Source organism: Limanda limanda, chromosome 11 (genome assembly GCF_963576545.1).
Source record: "Limanda limanda chromosome 11, fLimLim1.1, whole genome shotgun sequence".
In the NCBI taxonomy this organism is placed as follows: domain Eukaryota; kingdom Metazoa; phylum Chordata; class Actinopteri; order Pleuronectiformes; family Pleuronectidae; genus Limanda; species Limanda limanda.
In genome coordinates this window covers 5,027,650-5,054,305 of record NC_083646.1, presented here as the reverse complement: position 1 = coordinate 5,054,305, position 26,656 = coordinate 5,027,650, and the positions used below count along the sequence as shown (strand labels likewise).

Here is a 26,656-nt window from a genome sequence, read left to right as displayed (position 1 = left end):
AGATACAAACTATGAGGCTGCATCACAAACACTGTTATTGCAAATATTATTTGATTGTTAATAAAATTACAAAAAAAATACTAAACCCATTACCATGAACCTTGCTGTAAGTATGAAATACATGTCAAGGAAGAACCAATTAAATTTTGGTGCAGATTTAGATCAGGGGTCTTACAAATGTAATTTCCCCAGGATCTTTGGGGAACTATCAGGCATATTTAGGCAACTGATATCTATGAGTGTGTGTAATTTGGTGCAGCTTGATTACATGTAAGGAGACTCGGTCTAAAAGCCACAGGTTCAATCTTTAACAATCTGTTGAAATTAATAAACGGTATAAATATATAATGTGTTTTGTTTTTCTTGTCAAATAACAGTAACTAGAAACTTTTGCCTGGGAAATTAATGCACATAAGAAGTAATTTCCCCTGAAATGTAAAGAAATTCATGTAGCCTATCGAGTAACATAAAAATAGAAATACAAAATTAAACTCCTTCAAAACTGTAGTTTACAATTAACATAACTTTTTACCTCTTAATTATAATAACAGTATTTGACATCGACACCATTTGAAACCAAAGAAACTTTGTTTTAAAACGACAGTAAAATCCCCAAAGCTTTGCAGAGCTGTTGCTTTGTTCTTCACGATGACAGACGTCTCCTACCTATTGAGATCCCTCATCATGAGATTTTGAAAGTCGGACGAGATGCCCCTGTTGAAGCTGGGCCGGGACAGCAGCCTGTCCGCCTGTCTCTCCTGGACTCGGTCTGTCTGGTGGCTGGGCTGCCGCTGCAGGTGAGGGTTACGCAACGCCATGCTGATGTCGTTCAGGAGGCGCGGCAGCGGACCCAATTTGATTATGGCGTCCTGCGGTTCAAGGGGGAAAAAGTTAATCAGAAACTTCTGCAGATTTATAATTAAACATTTTTTTAATCTAATACATGGGGTCCATTAAAATGTCATATATCTACTGCTCACCTGGGGATTATGACAGATCAAGTTTGAGTCATGACTTGCAGCCTTATATTGTGAAATGTTTCAGACAAGAGAACAGTGAGACATAATTCAGATTGAATCGTGGAAATTCATTGTTGAACATCAAATAGAGCCGATATGAAGTTTTGGGGCCGAACCCTAGATTACATATATAAGTATTTCAATTTCTGAATGAAAAAGCACCCAAAAATAACAAATATTGTGATGTGGTTGCATTCATGGTTAATAGTGTGTATCATATTTGCATTCACCTTGCTGAGCTGAGCAATGACCTCCCACAACAGGCTGTGCAGTATGGAGAGCTCCCTGCCCAGGTCGATGTAGCCCTCGAAGCCGCCGGCGTTACTGACACTGTCCAGGTTGGAGATCTCGAAGAGAAACTGCTGCATGGAGCCCCACTCCATCTCTAAAAACTCATTCATGAAACCCATGTACTCCTCTTTATTGCCAAACCTGCAGGTGGGGGGTGTGAAAGAGGAGAGAAGTGACCGAGAAAAAGCCCCAAAAAGAAGGTAAAGTAATGCATCAAACGTCAACTGGAATCATTATCTATGATAACCGTTAAAAGGAGGTTTTGTTTTCCTCCAGCTCCATTTGCCGTGTTGTCAAGGCTAAAACACTGCAACACTTTCTGGGTGTGAATCCATGAATATATATAATTATATATATGTCAATTTGTCTGCAACTAAACCTTTGATTCCAGACAAGAAGCTTTTCAAGGTTTCTGGTGCAATGAGGAGAAGGAGGAAAAAACCTCAAAATGTCCATAAAAATGTATATAAAGCAAAATGTGGTTGTTTTAATTCAAATTGTGCACAAAGATGCTACTTTTTCAGAAAGAAAGAGAATGAATGTGATGTTGGTGTTACGCAGGGCTCTGTTTTTGACCCACTAATATTTGTAAACAATTACAAATGCATGTAAACAAAGCTTACATTGTTATAATATTTCAAAATGACTCCAGACATTATTTTAAGGATTTTGACTCCAGGGAAGGACAAAATAAACATATTTAAATATTGGAGTCTTTAATGTAAATGACGGCCAGATTTGGAAGGTATCAGTTTAAAAAAAGGCCTTTTTTCTTGTAAACAAAAGTTACTTGTATGTTTTTATGTTTGATCGACAGTCAGGATTGATGGTTCTGCATCTACACACACGTGGTATCTTGTCTACTACACAGTGGTCTGGTGCAAGTTGAATGAAATGAAACTGACTTGGAGAAGTTGGCCAGGTTCTGCACTACTTTAGCGATGAGGGTGAGCGTGCGTGAGGTCTGCTCGTCGGGATACTCCTGCGTGAGGTTGAAGAGCGACGGGGACATGATGGCGGGACACAGGAAGCGTAGAAAGAGGGAACCGCTGATGAGGCGGTCGGCGATGTCTTCTCGACCGCGCTCGGCACAGCGCACTCTCCACGAGGCAAAAACTTCCTTCAGCTCTCGGGGGAAAACGCTGTGGAGGGAAATGAAACATGTGATACGACAAAGACGGCAGAGATTCTGTGCTTCGCAGCGGCAGAAACTGAAGCCTCATGAAACTTTAATACAGCAGAGAGGAAATATACACACTCAATACAAAGGAATGGTATTATTTATGTATTTCTACCCACCAATGGGAGTTGACAATCTTGCAGAGCGCCAGTTCACAGCACATTCGGAGATTGGCTTGGTGGTCCGGGAGCACAGAGGGGGGGGTTCTCATGGGATCCACTTCGCAATTTTCCTCTGACTCGTACAAGGCCCTTATGAACTCCCCTTAAAATGACATTTCATTAGTGACATAAACAGCAGAAACTACGGCAACGATCGGTTCAGTGTAATAATGACAACAACAACTGCAACAACAAACCATAAGGAAATACATTATGATCCATTAAAAATATGAGCCACAAAACCAAGACCAAGCTACATGGAGGTCAAACTCTTCTGCAACGGTAGTTAGATTTATTTAGAAGATGGAAATCTCACCATTAAAGCAACAATGTGCAATTTTAGCCTTAAAACAGCAATTTCAAAATTAGTTTGATGGCTCATTGACTTTGAATGAGGAGTATTTTTCCTCTTTGACTCTATGTAACTGATTATTATTGAGAAACGCTGAACTGTAGATCAGTTAAACAGACTCAGAAGTTATTAAAAACAAGAGTTTATCTCCAATATTCAGCAGGAAACTAGTAAAATAATCTGGATTCCTTCACACGTTTCCAGATGTTGAATGAAGCTTATCTTTAACCACTTTAACTTTCCTTGGCAAATAACAGAGAAACTGTATTTATTGCACAATCCCTCCCCTGGTGCTGATAGTATTTAAACAAAAAATAATATTTGCTTTTGGTTTCTTATTTTTACATGTTCTATATTTATACAACTAAACAACTAAAAGTAGAATAAAATTAGACATTTTACTTTCATCCATAAAACTGGTAAATCAAACAGAAAAGTACAGTTGTTTTCTTTCCCTACACCTGTGAGAGCTGCAGCTTCTTGTGCTGAGTTGGAATACAGAATAGAAAAGACAAGTCTGACTGAATAAGCTGGATAATAATACAATTCCCAAACAAACCAGACTAAGGCTGAGAAAAAAGTGAGTAGCAGGATTGTTAGGGAGGATTTTTTTTGGCTTTTAAAAAAGTTTTGTCATTCTGAAACTTCATCCTCTTTATTTGAAAGCGGTGTGAATGTCGTGCAGCTGTCAAACAGGACCCCACTGTTCTGGCTCACCTATAGCATCCTTGAGGTACTTATGTCCGATCAGTTTGAGGTACTCTTCTATGGCTTTGGTGGCCAGAGTGTTCTCTCTGAAGATAAGGTGTTCTCGGTCGATGAATCTGTCCACCTCACACATCGCCATGTCTGAAAGGAAATCCTGCGGAGGAGGGAAAACTGTGATTTTAAAGAAGCTTTGCTCGAGATCATATCAGCACAAACCTCAGGAAAAAAAGGTCAGATTCAGTGATTCCCCGTACCTTCGCCTTCCCGGTGCTCTGCAGGATGTGCACGAGGGCGCACGCCACTTCCTCTTTGCTCTTGACGCTCAGCACGGGCTCCAGCACGGCACACAGTGTGCGGTAGTTATTGGTGACGTACTCTGCAAACTCCTTGTACAGCTCCATGGGCAGGATGTTCATGGTCTGGAAGCGGGACTTGAGGCGTAGGGATGCGTTGATGATCTTCCCTCCCCCGGCGCCCGCTCCCTTGGTGAGGACGCTGGGCTGGATGACCGGGTACCACTGCTCCACAAACTGGCGGCCCGTGATGCTGGAGATGGGGATGCTTACCAGTCCTAAGTATGTGCTTTTTTCCTTCAACAATAAAAACACAGATATTAGTTGCGATAAGTCTGTATTTTCCAAGTCAATCTAAAGCGTATGTGCTGATTTAAGAAAGACAAACACTGGATCCCCGGAGTGTTGATGTTTGACGCTAGAAATGTACAAAATTGAAAATCGAATGATCCTATTTGTAGCTTTTGATGAGAAAACGTTTTACTTTAAACATAAAGGGACAAAAAACAAGATTTTTCACTGCCAAATAACACAAAAGCTCCAAAATGCTTATTACCAGCAGGGAGTTTATTGGCTTGTTGATCTTTTGCACGACTCAGTGATTGTTTCATCAATTATTGCGATTAATTCTGGCTTCTCATTTTCTATGGATAATCATAACTGTTTGGTTTTGAGTGTTTCTGCCACTCACAGTATATTTCCTCTTCCCATGGTTGGACTGATGCTCTGAACCTGAGCCAAACTGCTCATTTCTGTTGTGACAATGTTGGAACAGCAGAGCTTTTGTTCCAGGGTTGATAAACGGCTTTGACTTCAAACTACAAAATTCATCGTTGGGATTATGTTACGTGTTTTGAGTCATTTTATTCCACATAAAATCACAGCTCGGATTTAAACCAGCAACGTTTTATATTTGTGACACTCACATCTACTGTCTACTGCTTGAGGTTCACAGCAAAATAGACAAATAAAAAGATCTTTCACCACAGTTTCAATTTCTGTCGAATACGCCACACACATAAATATTCCTGTACGTTTAAAGTAAAGGCAATCTCACGTTTCTGTTGACTGATTCATTTGTTTAAACAAGGTTTTGATTGTTACAGCAGGACCAGGAGATGCACAGCTTCATACTGTAGAGTCCTGGTATTTAGTTTAGTGTATATAGCCGTACTTTTATTTGAGGAAATAAAGTAGTCATGGCAGAAACCTATGCTACTCTGCAGCAGACACATGTGGCCCAAGCGCAGCATTCACTCTCTGCACGCTCTGCTTTTGGTCTCCACCAACTCCTGAGGGAAACATCTGGTTCTAAAGCTGCTCAATGCTTCACCAGTTCATCACCAGCCGAGCAGATTGTGTTGAGGAGGTTTTTACAGCTGCCTGACATCGTGGCTGGACAGATAAACAATGAATTCAAACTCTAAAGCTTCATAGAGCTTCACAGACTCAGGTGATAATTGCGCATCGGTTCATCAGTGTCTTTCCACGTTTGGTGCATTTGAGTGAGTCATTTCATTCTCACAAACAAACCAAATACCGGGACACTGCCTCTGCGTTACCTCGGATCTCTTCATCACCTTGCGTCTCTTTTTGTCCGTCTCCTTGTATAGATGAAGGCGCAGGTTGCGGATGGCTGGCAGGTTGTTGAATTCGAAGTGCTCGCCCCAGAACACGGTGTCGGTGCGCGGCTTGCTGGTGGTGCGCGCGTACAGCATGTCGTCCAGACACAGCTCGCAGTAGTAGCGCTTCTTGGCTGGAAGCTCGCGGGCCTCGATGATCCACAGTTTGAGAACATTGTCCGACCTCCGGCTGTTGTCCTGCGTGGAGATGGAATCGGGTCAAATAAGGTCAAGTGCGTCTCATTACAGACTCATTAAACGGTGAACAGAGAGAGGTTATGGATGACGAACTGAAATGGAAGCAGAGACAGTGTGTGTGTGTGTGAGAGGCGACAGCAGGGCAGCCTGCAGGAGAACAGAGTTGATGACTGGAAAGAAATGGCTGACGACACGGTGGTTGATCTTCTGTGGATTTGAAGGCGTCGTTTGATGAAGTGATATCAACTCAGGACTTGAATGAAAAGACAGAAGACGGCACGACAAAGAGGAGAAGACATGAGGGATCGGAGGAGCAGCTCGGACAGACTGGGTTGAAAAAAAAGTAATCAACTTTGACATAGAAACAACACAAACGACACAATGTGCTACAAAGACAAGGGGGGGGGGGGGGGGACGCACAATGGTGGTAATGTTTGTGTAGACAGCTACACTTCCTAATCAGGATCACAAAGACCGAGCTATATTTGACATCCCCCACGGGAGGAGAGCGTGCCGGGATGATTGCTGTGTGATGTTTCAGTGGACTGGGGGGGGGGGGGGGGGGCTGACTCATTTCAACTGGGCTGGAAATGCCACTGTTGTTTGCCCCCCCTGTTTGTTTGCTCCAGACTATTTAAGTCCTAATTTAGACGACTCGGGAACGTGAGCAACAGCGAGATCCGCGGCGCTTTAGATTCTCCATTTGCACGCTCTCTGACCCCCGGCGCCAAACACAAGATCCAAATTAATTACAAGCCCCCAAAGTTTTACTGTGCCGGGCATCTGGTGTCTCAGTCTGCTCCGTGCACGTTCAGCGCAGAAAGATCAGCGTGGGCTCCAGGCCTCTTCCTATGATATCACGTTACATCCTCACTAGTTTCTGTCCTGTCTGGATTTCACTATCAAAAAAACTAAACAGAGCTCTGCAGCAGGGTGGGGGGGGGGGCGGCTGCTCGGCTTTGGAAAAACCAAACAATCGAAGCTCAAAGCGGGTTTTCAAAAAGCCTGGTAAGGACTCCCGGTCTCTGCAGCGGGTCTTATCTCTGTCGACGCATCTGGTGCGAGTTGCACCGAGCACGTTGCCTCGGGCGGGGGGGGGGGGGGTGGGGGGGAGAGCCCCCACACGGAGTCCTTGGAGCTCCATGACTCAGCCAGGACCCCTGCAGCCGGAGCATCTGGACCAGGCACTCAGCCCGGGTGATGCTTCATCTCAGTCTGGCTTAATAACGTTTCGGTCCCCGGTTGCCATCAAAGCTGCCTGTTCACTTCTTGTCTTTAAAGGGACTCTCACCTTTGTTGCATTTTTACACTTTTTGTGGATAAGGTTAAATTGGTATTAATAAGGTAATGACACTCTAAAATGCAAGACAGACCCACCAGGAGTTAAAGCAAACAATTATTTCACTCTCTTAATATTTAGTGAAAACTTCAACCAATAAAATTCTTCGGACCGAAGGACCTTATTGGCCGACAGACCTGTCTGTTTGCTGCATGGAAACAGACAGGAAGCCCGTCTGCTTCTTGTGGCGCATTCGGGCCCGCGTCATCAAGGCGCGTCCTCAACTAGAGGGTTTGTTTTGATTCCACGGCAGACAGTAGCGAGTAGCGACCGTATCGACCGTAGCGACTGACGATGGCAGACCAAAGTGGTCCACGGCGTACTGAAACAGCCGCTCCCAGGGGGAAAAACAAAAGAAAAAACACCGCTGAGGGGAAACGAGGGGGTGGGGCATTGGAGGAAGGCGGGATGATTCGAATGTGCTGTAATTCTCAAATGCAACAAAGGTAAGAGTCCCTTTAATAACCGAGAGGGGACAGTTTGACAGAACTGTGAAATCGAGTCAGTTTTATTGATATAGCATTGAATCAGAAGTGAAGTTATTTCAGGGCACTGGTGATAATTAGGATAGTGGTTTTTTACTCCGAGCTGATATGAAGAGCTGAGCTTTGTTTTTCTCCAGCTGTGAGGATGGATATAAAATCCCAGCATCTTAAAAGCTGCACATCTTGTTTTCTTAAACAACTGCATGAAAGGATGAGGATCTCCTTTGACCTAATTAACAATAAGAGACATGGTCATCACAGATGAGAACAACGTGCACCTTGTCGAGGTTTGATGATAAAACCAATGGATTTAAAACTGCTTCACCCGTTCACAAAGAATGTCAAGAAGAAGAAGAGTTTCACAGGTGAGCTTCAAACACCTGCTCTTGGAAATCAGTAGACGAGAAATGACAAGTTTAGAAGTTGATATATTAGAGGACCAGAAACGATTAGAAAACATTACCGGAGAGATAAAACTAAGAGGGAAGGTTTTGACGAAGTTACACACTGAATAAAAGAGAACTGTGAAGTTTCTCAGTGGTCATGGTCTCTTCAGGAGATGCACTAGTGTATTTCAGCAACCGGACCTGCTTGTGTTTCTTGGAGACGTTTCTCTTCTCATCCCCAAAAGGCTTCTTCATTCCATGTGATGAAAGTTCTTCATGCATCTGCTCAGTCTTTGTGTTTCGAAGGCATGAGCTTGTGAAGGATCTGGATCTGAATCTTTCCTGCAGGATTCTTCCAGCTCGGCCGTCTTTCACAGTTCAGTCACTCGATGTGAGCAAGTGGGAGTTGTGTTTTGTTTCCATCTCGGGGTTGAAATGCAAGTTGCCGTCTGCAGGTTTCCTTCAAGTTCTCTCCTGGACTCGTCGAAGTAAATTCATTCCAAAGTCTGTTGTAGCGTATGTGTGAAGATTCTCAGTCTTCAGAACTGAAGAAGCCTTTGGAATGAGGTGAAACGTCTTCAGGAAACACAAGCAAGTCCAGTTGCCTACATGTAAAACTCCTGAAGGTATTATATAAGAGAATGTGATCGCCTACGATAGGATAACAGTGACATGAACATTGATTTAGGACAGAAAACTGCAAAAAGAACCGATAAAAAAAGGTTGCTGTGCATCAAAAATCTAATTAAAAACCTCAAAATTTAAAAATGTAATACATAATCATGATGGTGATGTGTTGTAATATAAATGTTCATAACTTTGTCGTGGAAACATATTCCATTTTTGTTCATTTATGTAATCTATTTAAAAAGGGACCAAAGGAAAATTCGCTCTGTTCTTAAAATATCTTTCTTTATTTATATCTTTTAATTGAAATTTTAGAGCAATGTTAGTTTTAACTGTTTAACATTCCTGTCACTATTTTAGTTTGTTTATTATTATATTTTTTTGCGTGTGTAATTCCTAATTGATGAAGAACTTTGGCCGTAAAGTTGAAATCACTTGTATCTGCCTCTTAAGAACAGATCTTTCCACAGGTTCGATTCCTGCCTGAGCTCCAGAGGGAACAGACCTGGACTCACAATGTTCCGTCTTCTACCTCCAGTCCCTTCAGGTTTCTGTAGCATCACGTCTCCCACACGCTGGGCCGGTGAACACCAACCTGCTGTGTGGCACTTTACTCACGTCTCATCACCTGAGTTAAGGATGTCAAAGTTTTCTCAAAACAACAATTCCGATTCCTCCCTCCCTGCGACTCTACCTCCCGCAGCTTTAGCGTTTTTCCTTTGCTTGGAGAGGCGGCTACATTGTTCCACACAGACACACACAGACACGAGGATGGAGTGCACACAGAGGAATGAAGCGGTGCGCTCGTATTGACAACAGACAACAACGGCAGATGGGGAGGAGAGAGAGAGACACACAGACAGAGGGATCCTTTCCTCTTTTCTTCCTCTACCGCATCCCTTTCTCTCCCCTCACCTTGTTGGGCTTGACAGCTCTCTGCAGGTTCTCGATCCATTTGTCTCTCTCTGCAGCTGAGCGACACGCAAAGCACTTGGTTCCCGACGCCGTAGTCACCTGAGGTTATAGCCAATAGCAAATTCAACAACCACAGCCATTAGTAACCATGGAGACTGCAACTGGGGCGCCACAACAATGTCTTGCATTCACTCTCAACCTCTGTCAGGTTCCACTAATGGACATGTGACTGAAAAGCTGACAGACTCCTGCAGCACATTATAAAGGGACAGGGCCTCATTTCCCAGTGTCCTGGTTTCTTCTATTTTTAAAATATATTAAAAAAATAAACTATATTTCATTTCACATCACTGTCACTTGTCAGGATGGATCAACAGTTGTGTTGTGCTATTTGCTGCTCTGTACACTTCACTCTGAGCGGGGGGGGTGTGGCGCCGTGGCTCCACACTGCAGCTCGCCTCTCACCTCAAAACAGTACTCTTGTCCCAGGATGCTGGAGTGGACAGGTTTGATGATGGCGTCCTCGTCCAGGGTGAGGTCCAGGGCCTCGGCGGCGCTGCTGGGGGACAGCAGGGACTCATGGGAGTGGGACTCTTTGAAGCTCTGCATCAAACGGGTCCTGGGAGGAGACAGAGTCGTGGTTAGATGAAGGGGAGGAGCTCTTCACTGAAGAGGACACGGTGGACAAGAATATCAGATTATGGGAATTTGATTGCAACATTGTCATCACCAATAAAAGTCATAAATATCCAGTTCCAAGAAAGAGGACTCTTTACCAGTAACACAAAATGTGTCTTTTAGCAAATAGTACAGATACTAGAACATAAATACAGAATTATTTATATCTATTTGCACATATGATGCACTGGATAATGAGTCACAGCCAAAAACCTTCATATTCCAAAGAGGCAAAGAGAGAGAAAGAGGAAAACACTGCTGACAAAAAATCTCTGATTCTGCGCTCTTATTCTGAAAGGCTCAGTTTGATGTGTGAATGATTTCACACACAGTGTCATGTCAGCAAATACACAACATTAAAATGATATATTATTATTAAATTAGGACAACTGGAGACAAGATGCAGCACATATAAACCAGATATTTTATTTATTTATTTTTAGCTTACGCGCAGCTGTCCTTACCAATAAAAGTCTATTTCCCCCTCAGGGCAAAAATATTTTAAACTCCACAAACATAATTTTACAAACACAAACAGCGACATTAATCCTGCCGTGGACTCACAGCACAGAAGTGCACAAGGCTTCCACTAAATCCATCCATCACGCTCACACACACACTTGACTCCCACACACACATGTGCATGCAGCAAGTCCGAACAACGACAGAGCAGCTCAGCAGAGTCACTGAGACGCACGTACGAGGACACACTCGTTCTAACCGGAGGACGAGAAGAGACGCTCAGGTGTGACGAAGACCCTCAGAGCAGGAAACAGGGGATGGAGAGGACAGAAACTAGAAAAAAGAATCCTGCTTATCCTCCGTGCTATACGTCCACCTCTCAGCTTCTCCTCTTGCGCTCGCGCTGCTTTTGTCTATGTTCAATCATAACGTTCATCAACAGAACACTGATTACATGTGGGGGACCAGGAGAGGGGGAGAAACACAGAGATGGAGAGAGAGAGAGAGAGAGGGAGAGAGAGATAAAAATAGACCCAAAGGAATGAGTCAGGTTGAGGGGAATACAGAGATGAGGAGAGGAGAGAGAGAATGTGGGGGAGGTCATGGGAGGATGGGAGAAAAGAAAAGACTGACGGAGTACGAGGTGAGGGATGGGCGGGGGGGGGGGGGGTCGAGGGAGAAGACCTCTCGGAGGAGATCACGTCGATTATGTAAACAGCGGATTCTTTGGAGAGGAAGAAAGTGAGAGCGCGGATTAGAGGAAGAGGAGCGGAAGGAAGGGAGGGAGGATGTGAACAGGTCGGAGGAGAGGAAGAGATCATGGAGGGATGGAGGGATGGAGGGATGGAGGGATAGAGAGGAGGTATAAGAAAGTTACACAAATTATATTAATGTGATAAGACTGATGAACTGAAAAGAACCTCAAGCAGCAGCGATGATTAATATGAAACTTTCAAACTGATTCAATGAGACTCTGAAAACGGGTTTTGTGTTTTTCTGCTGTGAAAATAAATGAAACTCAATGAAGCAGCTGTGACTCATCAATTAGTAAATCAACAGAACATTCACTTGGAGTTTTGAAGACATTTAATTGAGCTGAAATGTCAAACACAACCATAGTCTGTGTTTCTCTGTTTTAAATTGTTTAAAAATTAATATCTGTAACTTTTAGACTATTGGCTGGATAAGATAAAACAAGATAAAACAAGATATTTTGGGCTTTCAGGACTTTAACATTTTTCCCAGAATAACCCAAAGATAACAGTTGACACTGATAATAAATGACGAATCAATTATTTGGAAAAAAGATGAATACAAAATGAAGAGAGATGTTAATTAGAGCCCTGGTTAGTTTGACTAATTTTACAGGAACGAGAGGACAAAGTTTATCTGCAGCAGATTCCAGATTCTCGATTGTGATGTGTATTGTCTTATTCTCTTTTTTACATCTGTGTATCTGCTGCTAAGACAAAACAAGACATAAGAAGATGTCATATAAAGGCTCTAAGAAACTGGGAAGAACATTTTTGACTAATTTCTGACCTCTTGGCACTATTTAAAAGGCTATTTTAATAAAATAATATTGGAAAATAATCAAAACGTCAACACTTGATTACACGTTTCTGTCAGTTATCAGGTAAAAATTACAATGCTATAGATTTTTGAGGGGCCGATACGAATAAATAACCATCATTATCAAACTCTTAAAATAAAGATAATTGATTTGAGGCTTCATATTTTACAGTTTAACCCTTAAACGTTGTTATAAATAGGACCAAGTGTTTGGCATTGGAATTAAGATAATCAACAAGTTTTTTTTCTTTACATACATAAATACACATCTTTTCTGCATTGTTAATTCTGTAAAATAACAGTTTTTATATCAGAAAACATAAACACTGATGCTCATATTGACCATTTTATAATTAATCGCTAAATCAATAAAATAAATCAACAGTTGATTTGATAATTAAAATATAATGCTTTGTAGAACAAACAGGTGAAGATACCACATTTTGTTAGAAGAGTTATAGGAGCTGTATACGATGGAGAGGCCTGTAGTATTTAATGGAGAGGAACTCTAATGAGCAGGTATTGAAAAACAATGTGTAACCATAAATATCACTGCAGCTTTTAGAGCCTGTTTGGGAGCTGCTCTTTTACGGCTGCATGATTTTAGATCCATGCTGGAAAACAAAGTGTTCTCAGCAAATCCTCCCTGGATGAATCAAGATAAAAACAGGGAGTGATACAGAACAAAGCTGCAGATGTTCACGGACGCCGCTGACAGGAAACGTCCAGAGGAAACCAGGAGCTGTGAACATGTGGCGAAGGCCTTGGAAAACAACCTCGACTTTACAAGATGACTTCTTTTAGTCCGTCTCCTCAGACCGAGCGGGGATAACAGACATCTACAACCTTCCCAGATGAATAAATCATGTGGAAACGCACCCTGGCTGACACCTGGCTCTCCGGAGTGCCCTTTCTCCCGAGGTAATACCATCAACATGACCTTGTTCACATCGGAAGTTTGAGCTGTCGGCTGTAACCGTTCACTTGGAGCTTTTAAATAAACTGAGAGCTAAAAACTATATGAATCACTTCGTCAATCCATAGAATATTGATCAGCAGATGCTTTTATATACGTTTTATTTTTCAAGCAAAACAATTCACTCTTTTGTTCCAGTTTCTTAATTGCGATATTTGTTGTTTCTGTTCATCTAAAGACTGAATATCTTTGAGTTTGGGACAAAATAAGATCATTTGAAAATGTCAAATTAGACTTTAGAGAGATACATCTGATTTATTTCAGTATTTTACTCAATTTATAGGCAAAACAAATTATCAATTATTCCCTAAAACAACAAGGAGATGAAATCTAGAATCAACCTTCCTGTCTGTTGTGGCCCTGTGAGCAAATCTGGGTAAGAGAAGGAGATTTGTCAAGGTGGAGCTGCAAGTATATATACGAATAGTACTAGATTTTATGTTTTTACACAAACGGGAAGAAAAAAGTGAAAACATGTTCATGGCAGGTGTCAAACCAAATGTTAAAGGCTAAACAGCACAACTTATGAAACTGGAAACAAAGATAATTCAGTACATTATTTTATTTAATATCTATAACAGGGGATTGGTGCAGGGCCCGGCTGGTTATTTCCTTTATGTTCTTTCTTTTCCTAGATATTATGACTGTTTATTCATTAAATTACAACTTTATTCTGGCATCTTCAATATGACTGTTTTGTCGAAATCCAAACTCTGATTCCTCAGATACTTTGCTCTTGTGCTGCTGTGGCTGAAGAACGTCAGAGCTGTCACCCCGACAGTACGATCCAGAGAGAGAGGAGGTATAATTATGCAACTCTCCCACTGACTCATTATGGTCTATACAGCCACCATATGGCTGTCTGCTGGTTGCCATGGAGAGAGCGGGGATGGTTGTGCATCGGCACGACAGAGAAGCAACGAGGGTGCTGAGCGTTTTAATTTGTAGGAGAGAGTGAAGCATGAGTGTGCAAAAATAATAACAAGACTTTACAAGATCGAAAAAGATAAGTGAACGATAGAAAGATAGCGGCATGAGATATGAGAGAGAGAGAGAGAGAGAGAGAGAGAGAGAGATAGAGAGAGAGAGAGAGAGAGAGAGAGAGAGAGAGAGAGAGAGAGAGAGAGAGAGAGAGAGAGAGAGAAAGAGAGGTAATAATATCAATCAATTTCTTTCTTTCTTCTTTCCTTTTGGCAAATGAAGAATTAACAAATTATAATTTTTATTATGATTATATTGAGTGATTGGATTATAATTAAACCAATTTTCAATTAATTTATTAAATTAATATTATTATTCATAGTTGATTGATTGATTTAGAAGGAGCCGGATTTATTTGCATAATATTGTCATATGAGTCATGTCAACACAATATTTGTCGTAATTGTAGTATTTACATATTACAATTATCATCGGAGCTGTTTCACTGGAACAATTACGAATTCCTTCAGCTTCCTCTTCCTGCTCACACGCAGAGCCAGACTCAGACTGATGGAAATCAATTATATATAAAGAGAGGAAACAATATCGACAATAACAACGGCCTGACCACGGCGCACATGGGGTCACAACACTCTCCATCACAGAGAAACACCTTATTCTTGTTCTTGTACTTCCGGTCCGGTCTCTATCATCTCTAAACAAAATTCTGGACGGCTGCATTTTGTAAAACTGGCACTTTTCTAAACAGACGTGATTCTGAAACGTCTGTTAAACAACCACTGACTGAGTGATGTCTCATCCCAACATCCTGTTACCGTCAGAGCGATGCTTCAGAAAGTCTAAGCAGGGTGAATTGTGTCATCACGTGCATTACACAAACAAAACTTCATACATAAATGCAGCTACACACACACACTGCAGGGCCACACGCAGCCAGACACACGGCAGAAACATCCACACATGAACTCTGGAAATCTTAAATCACACTACACACTGACCTGTCCTGGTCGGCACTGCGGAAGCGGGGGAGGATCATGTGGCGGAAGCTGCTGGTTCGGTCCAGTTTGGGCTGACTCTTGGCCCTCTTGATCGAGCCCTTCAACCTTCTACTGAGGAAACTCTGGAGCGATGGAGGAGGAGGAAGAAGAAGAAGAAGAGCAGGAGGAGGAGGAGGAGGAGGAGGAGGAGGAGGAGAGCAAGGGCAAACAGATGGAAAAGTGGAGTGTGCATGACGCCAGCATGGTCGAGATGTGAAGACAGGATGGAGGAGTGGAGAGTGTGATGAACAGAGGAAGTCGGTGTGGTTTGGGTCGGGTGGTGTAATTAGGCGACACAGAAATCAGACGGACACACAAATGAAACACATAATGCATGATGTGGGGGGGGGGAGAACACAAGGTATATTTATTATCAACAAGGAATCAAACACCCACACGTCCACAGAGAACTGCAGTGTCCTGGCCGAGCCTGCGGTGGGCAGTGGTGAGCCACACAGTCCAGAGCGGCAGTGGGAGGCTCACAGTAGGGGGGGGGGAGCAGTTTGTCCTGTGTGAGCTTCCATAGACGATCAAAAACTCACAGAATCACAGAAACTGAAACAGGAAACTTATCACTGAGGAGGGAGAACATGACGGCGTCCGCCCCCCCCGACACTCCCGCACCAATACACGTGGTATAAGTGCTTATTACAAACATAAACACTGTGAATGGTACAGTCCAGTTTGAAGATAACAACACACTATTAAAGCTCTAGATAAAAAAAAAAGATATAAAGTCAAGAGCTGAGGATTAACACAACAAATAAATCAATTAGGGCTGGGCAAGTTAACTCGTTTTAATCGAGTTAACTCAAGTGATGAGTTAACTCGATTGTTTATCCGCCAATTATTTTCTTTTTTCCTGTTCTGCAGCAGTCAGCAACAGACTTTCACAAAATAAAAGCCTGACTTTCACAATAAAACAATAAATAATCAAACCTGAGTTAATGCGAGATAAAATAATTAATCGAGTTAACTCATCACTTGAGTTAACTCGATTAAAACGAGTTAACTTGCCCAGCCCTAAAATCAATTAAATCATCTTATATAGCAGCATATCGGTCTAATAACACCTAACAATATAATGCTTATTATTATTTATTCATATAATGTTTTCTCTCTGAGAGAATTAACATGTAACCTCACGTCATGTTACATTTAAAGCGAGACAAAGTGAAACAAGTCAATAATCACAGAATTTCAAATCTAAGAGCGGGTGAGAAATCACTCGTTCATGTTTCACTTCCTGAAAAAACTATATTTTTCTTTGTGTCATGGTAAATATGACATTTTTAAATATAATGTGTCATAAAGATTCTCGGAATATAAAAGTTAATTATCTATAAATCACTTTGTCAATTTATCTTTACGACTTGGATTGTTAACCATGAAAAGCTCAAATCCAAATTTTATAGACCTATCGATTAATCTATGAATTAATCATTTATTATTATAATTGCAGAGATATTTCACACCTGAGATACTTCCCCTCAGAAAGTTGTCTTCCCTCTAATAGCATTATAAAACAATAATACTCTCACGTGCATGAATCCAAAACATCACATTTCAAAGCTGCTTCCTTTTCACTCTAAACCAATAATAGCTGTGAAAATAACTTCAAATGTCTCTAAACATGCATGAAAAATCACTTGATGTTCCTCCTCTCTTATCTCCCTCTCTGCCGTGGAGGAGCTGCTCTCACTCAGCGTTCAGGTGGATCCTGAAGACTCGCTGTAATGTCATTCACGCACCTATAGCATGACAGAATTATTCAGCAGCAGAATGGCTGGAGGGAAATGACACCTCGTCATCTGGAATGAGTCAAATGGCTTTGAAGCCTGTCTGGAGGATATGACTAAAGACTTGGCTCCATCTGCTGGTTCTGAGCTAATAGCCTGCGTGACTAAATCTGATTTGATTTGCCGCTACGTCTGACACTTAAAGTCTTGAAAAGAAAAACTATTGAGTACAGTGAGAGGGAGAGAGAGAGAAAAGCCTGAATCACAAAGAGAGAATGAAGTGAGAGAAAAGGAAGGAGACTCTGACTTCATCTCCTGTGGCTGTGTTGGAATCAGACGCAGAGAACCACTGAGCCGGAGTCGTCTGTGGGTTCACGTCAGCTTGAAGCAGATTACTGATGTCATTTAGGGTTTCGGCTCATTTACAGCCTTCCACATTTGGCAGATGCATTTTATTAGATAATAATTAGAAATGTTATTTTAGAACACTAATTGTCAAACCTAAAATAAATTGCTGTCTGGGTTAATGGAGCTCAAAGTGAAGAGTGTTGGTTCATAGGCAGCACTGAACATGTACTCACAGTACCTTTCTTTAATATTTCATACTTCACCATATGTAAGAGCAACATATTGTCCTTTATTATTTAGCTGCGTTTAGATACTACAACTATTTACAAATTAATGCATATATGATAAATCTCCAGTGATACAATACAGATCTGAAAGAATATGCTGATTAATCAATTAGTCGATTATAAATCAGCATTTAGATGATGAGATTTACATGAACAATTATTTTAGTCATTTTAAGAGTAAATACTGGTTTTATCTTTTTTTCTGTAAATGTGAGGATTGAGATTGAATCAGAGTCAACAGGACTGATGACGTCATCTTGGATGAAGGGAGAACAAACTGCAATATAGGAACTTTAATTTTTGATACTTTTTCTACTAATATGATACTATCTTACTTTTGGTTGAGGGACATTTTCAACGTAGAACTTTACTATTTAATTTGATCGTTACGTAATGATGATATTTTAACGCTGCAAACAAATTAACAAAATGGAGTGGAGCCCTTTTAAATCCCACTGCACTTAAACAGCATCAGCACACAATGAAGTAACGTTCATGCACAAAGTTGTGAATTACGAATTCGATCAGCTTCCTCTTCCTGCTCACATGCAGAGCGAGACACAGACTGATGGAAATCAATTATATATAAAGAGAGGAAACGATATCGACGATATTAAGAGGCCTGACCCCGGCGCACACGGGGTCACAACACTCTCCATCACAGAGAAACACCTTATTGTTGTTATTGTACTGTACTTCCGGTCCGGTCTCTATCATCTCTAAACTAAATTCTGGACGGCTGCATCTTTACGTAATGATGATATTTAAATGCTGCAAACAAATTAACAAAATGCAGTGGAGCCCTTTTAAATCCCACTGCACTTAAACAGAATCAGCACACAGTGAAGTTGTTCAGGCACAAACTTCTGAGACCTGAGAAGTCAGAGTGAGACGTTCCCATATTTCCAAACTACCCTATCTTCACCCTGGTGAGGTGTTTGCACCTGAAACCAAACACTAGTAACATGAATATTTGTTAATTAATTTATTCAGTGTTTCTGCTTCACTGGTGTTGTGTCACGTACCTCCACAGGGGGCAGTGGTGGAATGAACGTTCCTCGCGCCACTGGACTCGAACCGGCGGCCCTCCAGTCTCCGCCCCAGTACGAGAAGGGGTGGGAGGAGGAGGAGGATGCGGCGGGCGAGTGGGGCAGGGTGAGGGAGAGGCAGGGGGAGAGGGGCAGCGAGCGGGTCAGGGGGGGGGTGCCGGGCGCTTTCTTCGAGCCCTTTCGCCTCTGCTGCTGCCGCGGCGGCTGCTGCTGGCACGAGGCGAAGGAAGGGAAGGCGGCCAGGGCCAGGGGGAAAGGGTGGGGCGGGGTGCCACTGGCCCGCCGGACACAGGTGTGGGGCGGGCCCAGAGCGAGAGGGGGAGGGGGGAGGAGGGAGAGCGAGAGGGTCGGGGGCAGCGAGCGAGGCCGGGAACAGAGGGGGTTACTCACGGATTGTCGGAAGGGTTGAAGGGGGGCAGTGGGAGAGACGTCCATGCTGGGCTGCTTCCCGGTGGCGATGCTCTTCCGCCGGGGGCGATGATCTGAAGAGAGAGAGACAGAGAGAGAGAGAGAAGGAGAGAGGGGGAGAGAGAGGCAGTGGACAGGTGAGACAGTATTACACAGAAGAGGACGAGAGGCGTGGAGGTAAAACGAGGACAGGACCGAACACTGCAGCCGTTTACACAGGTAGAGCAAGAGGGACGGGAGAGAGAAAGCTGGGGCGGGGGGGAATAAACAGCCATGGGGGAGTTGTTATTGACAGGGTGTCTGGAGGAATGAGGGAGGGGAGCGAAGGAATGCAAGAGCTTGATGGAGGTCAGAGGTGAGCGAGGCAGAAATAACACAACGCAGTGTCACACCGGAGCTGCTGCAGAACACACAACACTCACACACACACCCCTTCATCTCACAAGGGGGGGGGGGGGGTGCTGACAAAAAGGGTGAGAGACTGTTGAAGAGATAGATTTTCTGTCTGGATGTCAGATGAGGCGAATGTTAATAGTGTGCATGTTGAGAGGAGGAGGGAGGGAACGGAGATATTCACGGGCAGAGAGGAGAGAGAGAGAGCGTTAAACACACAAAGTTCTTATTGACTCGCTGCCTCACGCACGGAATCGGGAGGTAAGAGAATAAAAATCCTGTCTCACGCGTTTGATGGACGACGGAGAGAGAGAGAATGTACAGTCGGAGATAAAAAAAAACTGAATCCACGAACGGTCTCAGAATTCAAGTTCAAAATCTATGTGAGTGTCTATAAATCAGGAAACGGTTTGGCCATAAAAAAACAAATCTGCTGCTTGAACGTAGAACAAGTGCTTTTGTTTCAATTAAATTACCCACAAAGCAACAGGACAACCAACAGCTTGCTTGGCCATATACCCACGCCACTTTGACTGGATTTAGCCTCTGTTGGCTGCAGCTCCTGAATCGGGACACCACAAATATAACCTCAAGATGCTAACCTATAGCAATGATAAGATTAGCTATTTAGCACCTGACACAAAAAACTGCTTGTAATGTCTTTAGTTTTGGTTATTTGGCCTTTTTACATTTCTGACCTGATGATGGCGCTAGATTAAAACTTAAGATAACATATAGAAAGCATGAATGTCACGGTGATCTCACTGATCCGTGAGTTGAGAGCTGAGATATCTAACTCATGAGAAGTTAGCTGATCACCAAAGTCACATGGTTGTTGGTCAGCCGAATAGACCGCATTACACATTGGACTTGTACACTCTTTAATGACCAGCAGAGGGCGACTCCAAGTTTCTTTACAAGTCTGTAAGAAAATGACTCGATTCATAACGTCAGTGAACATTTTCCTGAGGACTTGAGGGTCTCAATCGATGGTTTAAAGTCTTCTTCAACACAACATGATGTTCATTTGGTAAATTAGGATCCCATTGAGAGTCAAATAGACGAAGAAGTGTGATGAGCATCAGGGCTCGGATACCATGTGACTAACAACACCGGCCAATGGATGCAGGTGGCAGGTGTTGGTGGGCGTGCACTTTCTTTGAGCTTTTCAAATATGGTCATTTATGGTTTAAAAAATAACAATAGGTCAAATTGGAGGCTTGAAAGTCTCCGCTCATAAACCAGAGGATGGCGTCCCAGGGGTTTGACTCCAGGTCTCGACCCAGGTGGTGACACAACAGACAGACTGACATTGACATTCTCAGAGGCCTTGTCCCCCGCTTGCCTGAATAAAGAGCAATAAATAAGGTTTTAACCCGGACGCCATCACCCAGAGAGAAAATGTAAAGTTACGGAGAGAAAACAGCGACATGTTTGCATTTCCTCACCAGATAAGGACAAACAATCCCCCCGGTAATAACACCAGGGTGACCACCTAAGTAGACGCCCTGCTTAGATAATCATTTGCATTATCTCCAAACAACAGCGGGACGATATCAAAGCAGACATTACGTCTCTGCATGTTTGTTTTTTTTGGTTCTTTTCTCCTCTGATGCAAAGTCTAGCTCACATTTGTTTGTTTGCTTCTATTTCTGTATTCATCTTTCCAAGCATTCCCTCCATCTCTGTCTGACTTTTCATGTTGATTATCCATCCCTGCTCTCTCCTCTGCTCTCTCTGCCTCTTCTATCGCACAGTCGCACAAATATTCAGACACACACTCAGACACACACACACACACACAGACACACACACACCTCCTCTCAACCCACGCAGCTATTTTACATAATTCACATAGTGCATTTATCCCTCTGCCTCTCTTCAGTCCTCTCTCTCTCTCTCTCTTTAATTTCCTTTCCCTTCCTTGCACCCTCTTGTTTTCACACCTTGCTCCCTGCCCCACAGATATCTGAAGTACAGAAGCCTCCATTCCCTCCTCATACTAACCTCCATCTGTATTCCTCTTTTACCCACATCGGCCCTCCCTTCTCCCCCCACTGCTCTCTTTCATTTACCTTTCTAAATTGCGATCCCTTTCTCTCCGGGAGCCTTGCAGCCCACTCTGTCCGCCCGTCCCTCACATCTTCTCCACACCACGCAAGAAGAATAAAAGATTACAGAGAAGCTGCTTGTCACCCGGCGGAGACATCAAACCCAAACTCACAGCTTTAAAACCAGCCTGGTGAAACTCTGCAGCCTGGATGACTGACTGGTGGACCAGTCTTATGAATTAATCTGCAGTAAGTAGCGGTTTTACATGAAAGACAGCTGATTTTAATCACATATACAGGGATTTAAATTTGTTTAAGGTTGGCGCGTGAGCTGAAGGAGATGATGTGGCTGCTACGGCCAGTTCACGTTAGCGCTCAAGGGTTTCTTAAAGGGACTCTTACCTTTGTTGCATTTTTACACTTTTTGTGGATAAGGTTAAATTGGTATTAATAAGGTAATGACACTCTAAAATGCAAGACAGACCCACCAGGAGTTAAAACAAACAATTATTTCACTCTCGTAATATTTAGTGAAAACTTCAACCAATAAAATTCTTCGGACCGAAGACCTGTCTGTTTGCTGCATGGAAACAGACAGGAAGCCCGTCTGCTTCTTGTCGCGCATTCGGGCCCGCGTCATCAAGGCGCGTCCTCAACTATAGGGTTTGTTTTGATTCCACGGCAGACAGTAGCGAGTAGCGACCGTATCGACCGTAGCGACTGACGATGGCAGACCAAAGTGGTCCACGGCGTACTGAAACAGCCGCTCCCAGGGGGAAAAACAAAAGTTTAAAACACCGCGGATGGGAACGAGGGGGTGGGGCATTGGAGGAAGGCGGGATGATTTGAATGTGCTGTAATTCTCAAATGCAACAAAGGTAAGAGTCCCTTTAAGGGTTTTGTATATCCACAAGAGTCAAATATCAGGGGTGATGCCGACTGAAGATCATTATTACAGATGCATTATAGCTGCAGCTATGTCGATTAAAAGGCAACGATTTCAACATCCACTTAATTGTTTCCCTAACTATTCACTAGAGGAGCAGAAAAGTTGATTTCCGATTCAAATGGCATCGGTCTCATGTAATGTGTTGTTTGGGTTTAGCTTTAGACGTCAGTGAGATTGAAAAAAACACAAAGTGTTGGCGTACTGTTCTAAACCTTGAGGTGATTAAAATAAACAACACTTGATCTTGTTGTTGCCAATTAGGATTTGCACGATTTAGAGAGAGCACATGTTTTATTACATCCTCCAATGGAGGGATTCATTGGGGGAGAAGGGGGGGGGGGGGTCTTGGTTTTCTGCTGGAAGTCAACCAAGTCTTTATCTGATTCAGGTCCTCACAGCTGCTGTTGTTTTTCACCGAGTGCAATAAGTGTGTATTAGAAGACACTGATTTAAGTAGTGTGACTAACCATGACAGACCCCGACCCATGAATGATTTTAATAGTTGATCAGGTTGAACATCTTCCTCCAGCTGTGTGAGCCGCGTCATTACGCCCGGAGCGATGCAAGGGAACAGGAGCTTTAACAAACCCACTTCAGTCTGGTTTCAAAATCCCTTCAACAAGCTTCAAAACCAGTTCTAACGAGGACAGAGATTGAGGGAAGAGACGGAGGGCGGAGTGACACGAAGCAGCTCGACCTGTTTCTTTTCATTGACTCCGACTTTCTGTCTCTAAAGAGGATGACCCAGCCTCTGCTTCTCAGCTCCCACGCACTGAGACACTGAGGTATGATAGGATCAGTGAACTATGACCAGGGTGCACATTGTTCACCTGCACCGTCGTTTTCACCAGAGTCCGTTCTTCTTGAGCTGTGTCCTGTCATCTTTTGGAAAAACAGTTTTAACCGAAGTGAAATGATTCCGAGGATAATTTGGCCCCAAAAAAGGATCCAACTCAGGAAAGTGTGGACACATTTGGGACACAGCTTCTTCGTTTATAATTAGGATTAAACAAAAAAAAACACAGAACTGATTTCCATGAAATTCCCATTACATTTTGATCTTTTCCGCCATGCTTTAAAATAGCGAAATATACTTTAGCCTCGGTAAAGGTACTTTTAATTGTGGACATTTTATATTTTCACATTAGAGATGATGATCAAAAGTTCACAGGTCGGCTGTTGAAGGAGTTTTAATGTGGGGCAGCTGTTCTGTGGGTATGGTGGACTTTAATATATAACCATGGTGCCTGGACAGTAGAAGAAAAATATTCAGAGAAACTGCAGTAAGAAAATCAACCTAAAATGAAAAGCATCGGGGGAAATGCTTATTCTCTGTGCGCTGTATACCATCAGGCAATGCTAACTTTTTATACTATAATAATGGCATTTCATACTACTTCTACTACTTTCAATAATAATGATAAATACACCTGTGTATTGATTTTTGTGAAGATCGGTCAGTGTGAACACGTTCTGGGGGTCTCGGGGGGAACTGTTGAGCCATTTTGCGACGCCCATTGAAAATTCCTCCAGATAACGTAAATTTTCACTACTTTCTAACTTTCTGCAAATTTTGGTAAGAATTTGAGCATGGTAAAGCCCTCAAAAAGCCAATTCATTTGCCTGAATAATAATAATAATAATAAATACACATGTGTATCGAACTCAGGAAAGTGTGGACACATTTGGGACACGGCTTCTTCGTTTGTAATTAGGATTAAACAAAACAAAAACAGAACCAATTTCCATGAAATTCCCATTACATTTTGAACCACATCCAGATAAATGAATAGATCCAGGATCTTTTCCGCAATGCTTTAAAACAGCAAAATATACTTTAGCCTCTGCAAAGGTACTTTTAATTGTGGACATTTTATATTTTCACATTAGAGATAATGATCAAAAGTTCACAGGTCGGCTGTTGTAGGAGTTTTAATGTGGGGCAGCTGTTCTGTGGGTATAGTGGACTTTAATATATCATGAAATATCTCTTATATATAATATACTGTATCATACGTAACTTGTACTGCAGCAAAAACATCAACAATAAAAAAGGATATGAGGGCTGACATTGTTTATACCATATATACACCATACTAAGTTTGTCCCACTGCAGTTTCAGGACATTAAAGTTGTGTAACTTGGTGTTTTGTGCAGTGGCTTCATTGTGGAGCTGTGTGTGCAGAGCGCTCTTTACCCCCGGGGCTTTTCCCCAGGCTGCAGGGTAATAATGTGGAGTATTTATAAAAAGTGAGGAAAAAGTGGAAATAGGAAGCACAAGACAAAATATTCAGAGTGAAATTCAGATTTAGATGCTACAAAAAGCCAGATGCAGGAATAAGAAGTTTTGTTGTGGAAAAACGAGATGGAAGAATGAAGCTGACGGCTGAGGGAGTAAAAGTCACAGAATATCCCTGAGTTATCAAGTGATCTGCAACCAGCAAAACAGAAGTCACACAAGTGATAAACTGCAGCACTAAGCATTATGTTTATGAAGAGCCACTTGCGGCAGTTTGTGTTCACATTAAATTTCGTTTAGAAATCGCTGAGCAAGAATCCCCTTGCGCAGTGCAAGCATTTACTTTGTTAATCTCCAAAGAGACTCTGCAGCAGGGTTGGGTTTGAAATTCACATTGACCTCCAAAACAAGCTTTCTTTAGACTTTCCTGTTGTGAAAACTCTGATTGTTCTCTATTTACCGACTCATGGGGACGACTTCTGAATGGGGAAAACTAATCCCTTTACTGTTTGTAGGGCTGTCTACAGAGGGCAGGTTACTGTTGATTCACTACTGTTTAAACTACAAATTAATCTGTGTATTATTTAGTCATTTGTTATCGTATTCAAGAGAAAGGGAAGTAAAATATTACTGTAAATGCGTCACAATTAGCCAAAAGGTTATTTTTCATCTGTACCTGGAGAGATGTGATTTACACATCCTAAAGAAATTATGCAAGACTAAGATTAAAGCATTTAATGTAATAGTTCATGCGAAGGCAGATTAAAAAAAATACATTTGGAATAATGTGAATGAAGATATGCATAGAAATATTTCAATATCAAGAGCAGAATCATTTTTCTTTTACCCGATGTAGAGTTCTTTAAATAATGTCGAGCAGTTCTAGGCTGGATCCGTTGATAAGGATCATGAGATAAGGTTGAAAGCTGTGGATTGTTTTATCAAAAGCATAAATGAGTCAGTATTAACATTTTAATTTTTAAAGCAAGGACGAACACAGTAAATGTATAATTAGGTTTGTGTACACATATTTAGAGTAAATGAAAAACCCTGCCTCCTCTTTTGTCCCATTTAAACACTTGATGTGTTGTTGCTTTTGTGTTTTCTCTTTTCCTCTTGTGTGTTGTGTTGTTTTTTGCGGTGTTTGTAAAAGTTGTGATGTCAGTGTGTCGGGAGGAGCTAAAAACCAAGTGTTTCAGACAGAGGCTGAAAGGAGGAGCTGCAGCAATGACACAGTTTGAGGGAAGTGATGTGATTTCTGAACATGAGAGCATGAAAACCTTTCAAAGTAATAACACGAATGAAGATTATGAACCTGAACATGTGAAAATCAAGGACAAAAAGCTAACAACTGTGTCTAAAATCCTCCATATTTCTCTCTGAATGTATCATATACTTTAGACAATGAATAAATATTCCATTGCTTTATGTCTGGATATGTTTTTCACCTGTTATCGTACAAATACTTTGAAAAGACCCTCAGAGTAAAGTTCATGAAGTTTCTTTAGACCACATCACAGAAACCATTAACAAGCTTTCAGCCTCAACACAGTCATTACTTCCTCCGTGACCCAGCATCGCCCCCTGCAGGGTTAACCATCAGTCTGAATTATCTCTGATGGTTACAGCTGCTGACATTCACCTCGTCCACAGCAAAATGCATCAGACGCACAGACAGAAAGCGACAGAAAGTGGCTTCAATCACAAGTATTATCTGGGGTTTTGCCATTTAGTTGCCTCCTATTCACTCTTAACACCACTGTTACTTTTTGCCCTTTTAAGTAATAGAAGAAATAGTCGAGATAATGACTTGCTCGAAGATTTTGGCCAAGATCTGAACACAGAATTCACAGTTTGGATGCAGCCTATATATATTTTGTCTTTTCAAATGCACCGGGTTAAAAGCCACATGCAGAATTATCCATCATTTGGTAAGAGTCGGCATGAAAG

General features: G+C 42.2%; 1 protein-coding gene across 1 annotated transcript in view; it reads right to left on the bottom strand.

Annotated features, from left to right (window-relative positions):
- syngap1b (synaptic Ras GTPase activating protein 1b) overlaps nucleotides 1-26,656 on the bottom strand; it is an 88,387-nt gene that overhangs the window by 16,158 nt on the left and 45,573 nt on the right. Inside the window, exons 3-13 of the mRNA XM_061081420.1 lie at nucleotides 19,057-19,148; nucleotides 15,205-15,326; nucleotides 10,042-10,195; nucleotides 9,577-9,675; nucleotides 5,585-5,824; nucleotides 3,966-4,301; nucleotides 3,721-3,865; nucleotides 2,610-2,754; nucleotides 2,216-2,452; nucleotides 1,250-1,451; nucleotides 667-869 (exon numbers count right to left, since the gene is read on the bottom strand). Coding sequence (XP_060937403.1) covers nucleotides 667-869; nucleotides 1,250-1,451; nucleotides 2,216-2,452; nucleotides 2,610-2,754; nucleotides 3,721-3,865; nucleotides 3,966-4,301; nucleotides 5,585-5,824; nucleotides 9,577-9,675; nucleotides 10,042-10,195; nucleotides 15,205-15,326; nucleotides 19,057-19,148 — 1,975 coding nt within the window. The remainder of the gene's footprint in view (nucleotides 1-666; nucleotides 870-1,249; nucleotides 1,452-2,215; nucleotides 2,453-2,609; nucleotides 2,755-3,720; nucleotides 3,866-3,965; nucleotides 4,302-5,584; nucleotides 5,825-9,576; nucleotides 9,676-10,041; nucleotides 10,196-15,204; nucleotides 15,327-19,056; nucleotides 19,149-26,656) is intronic.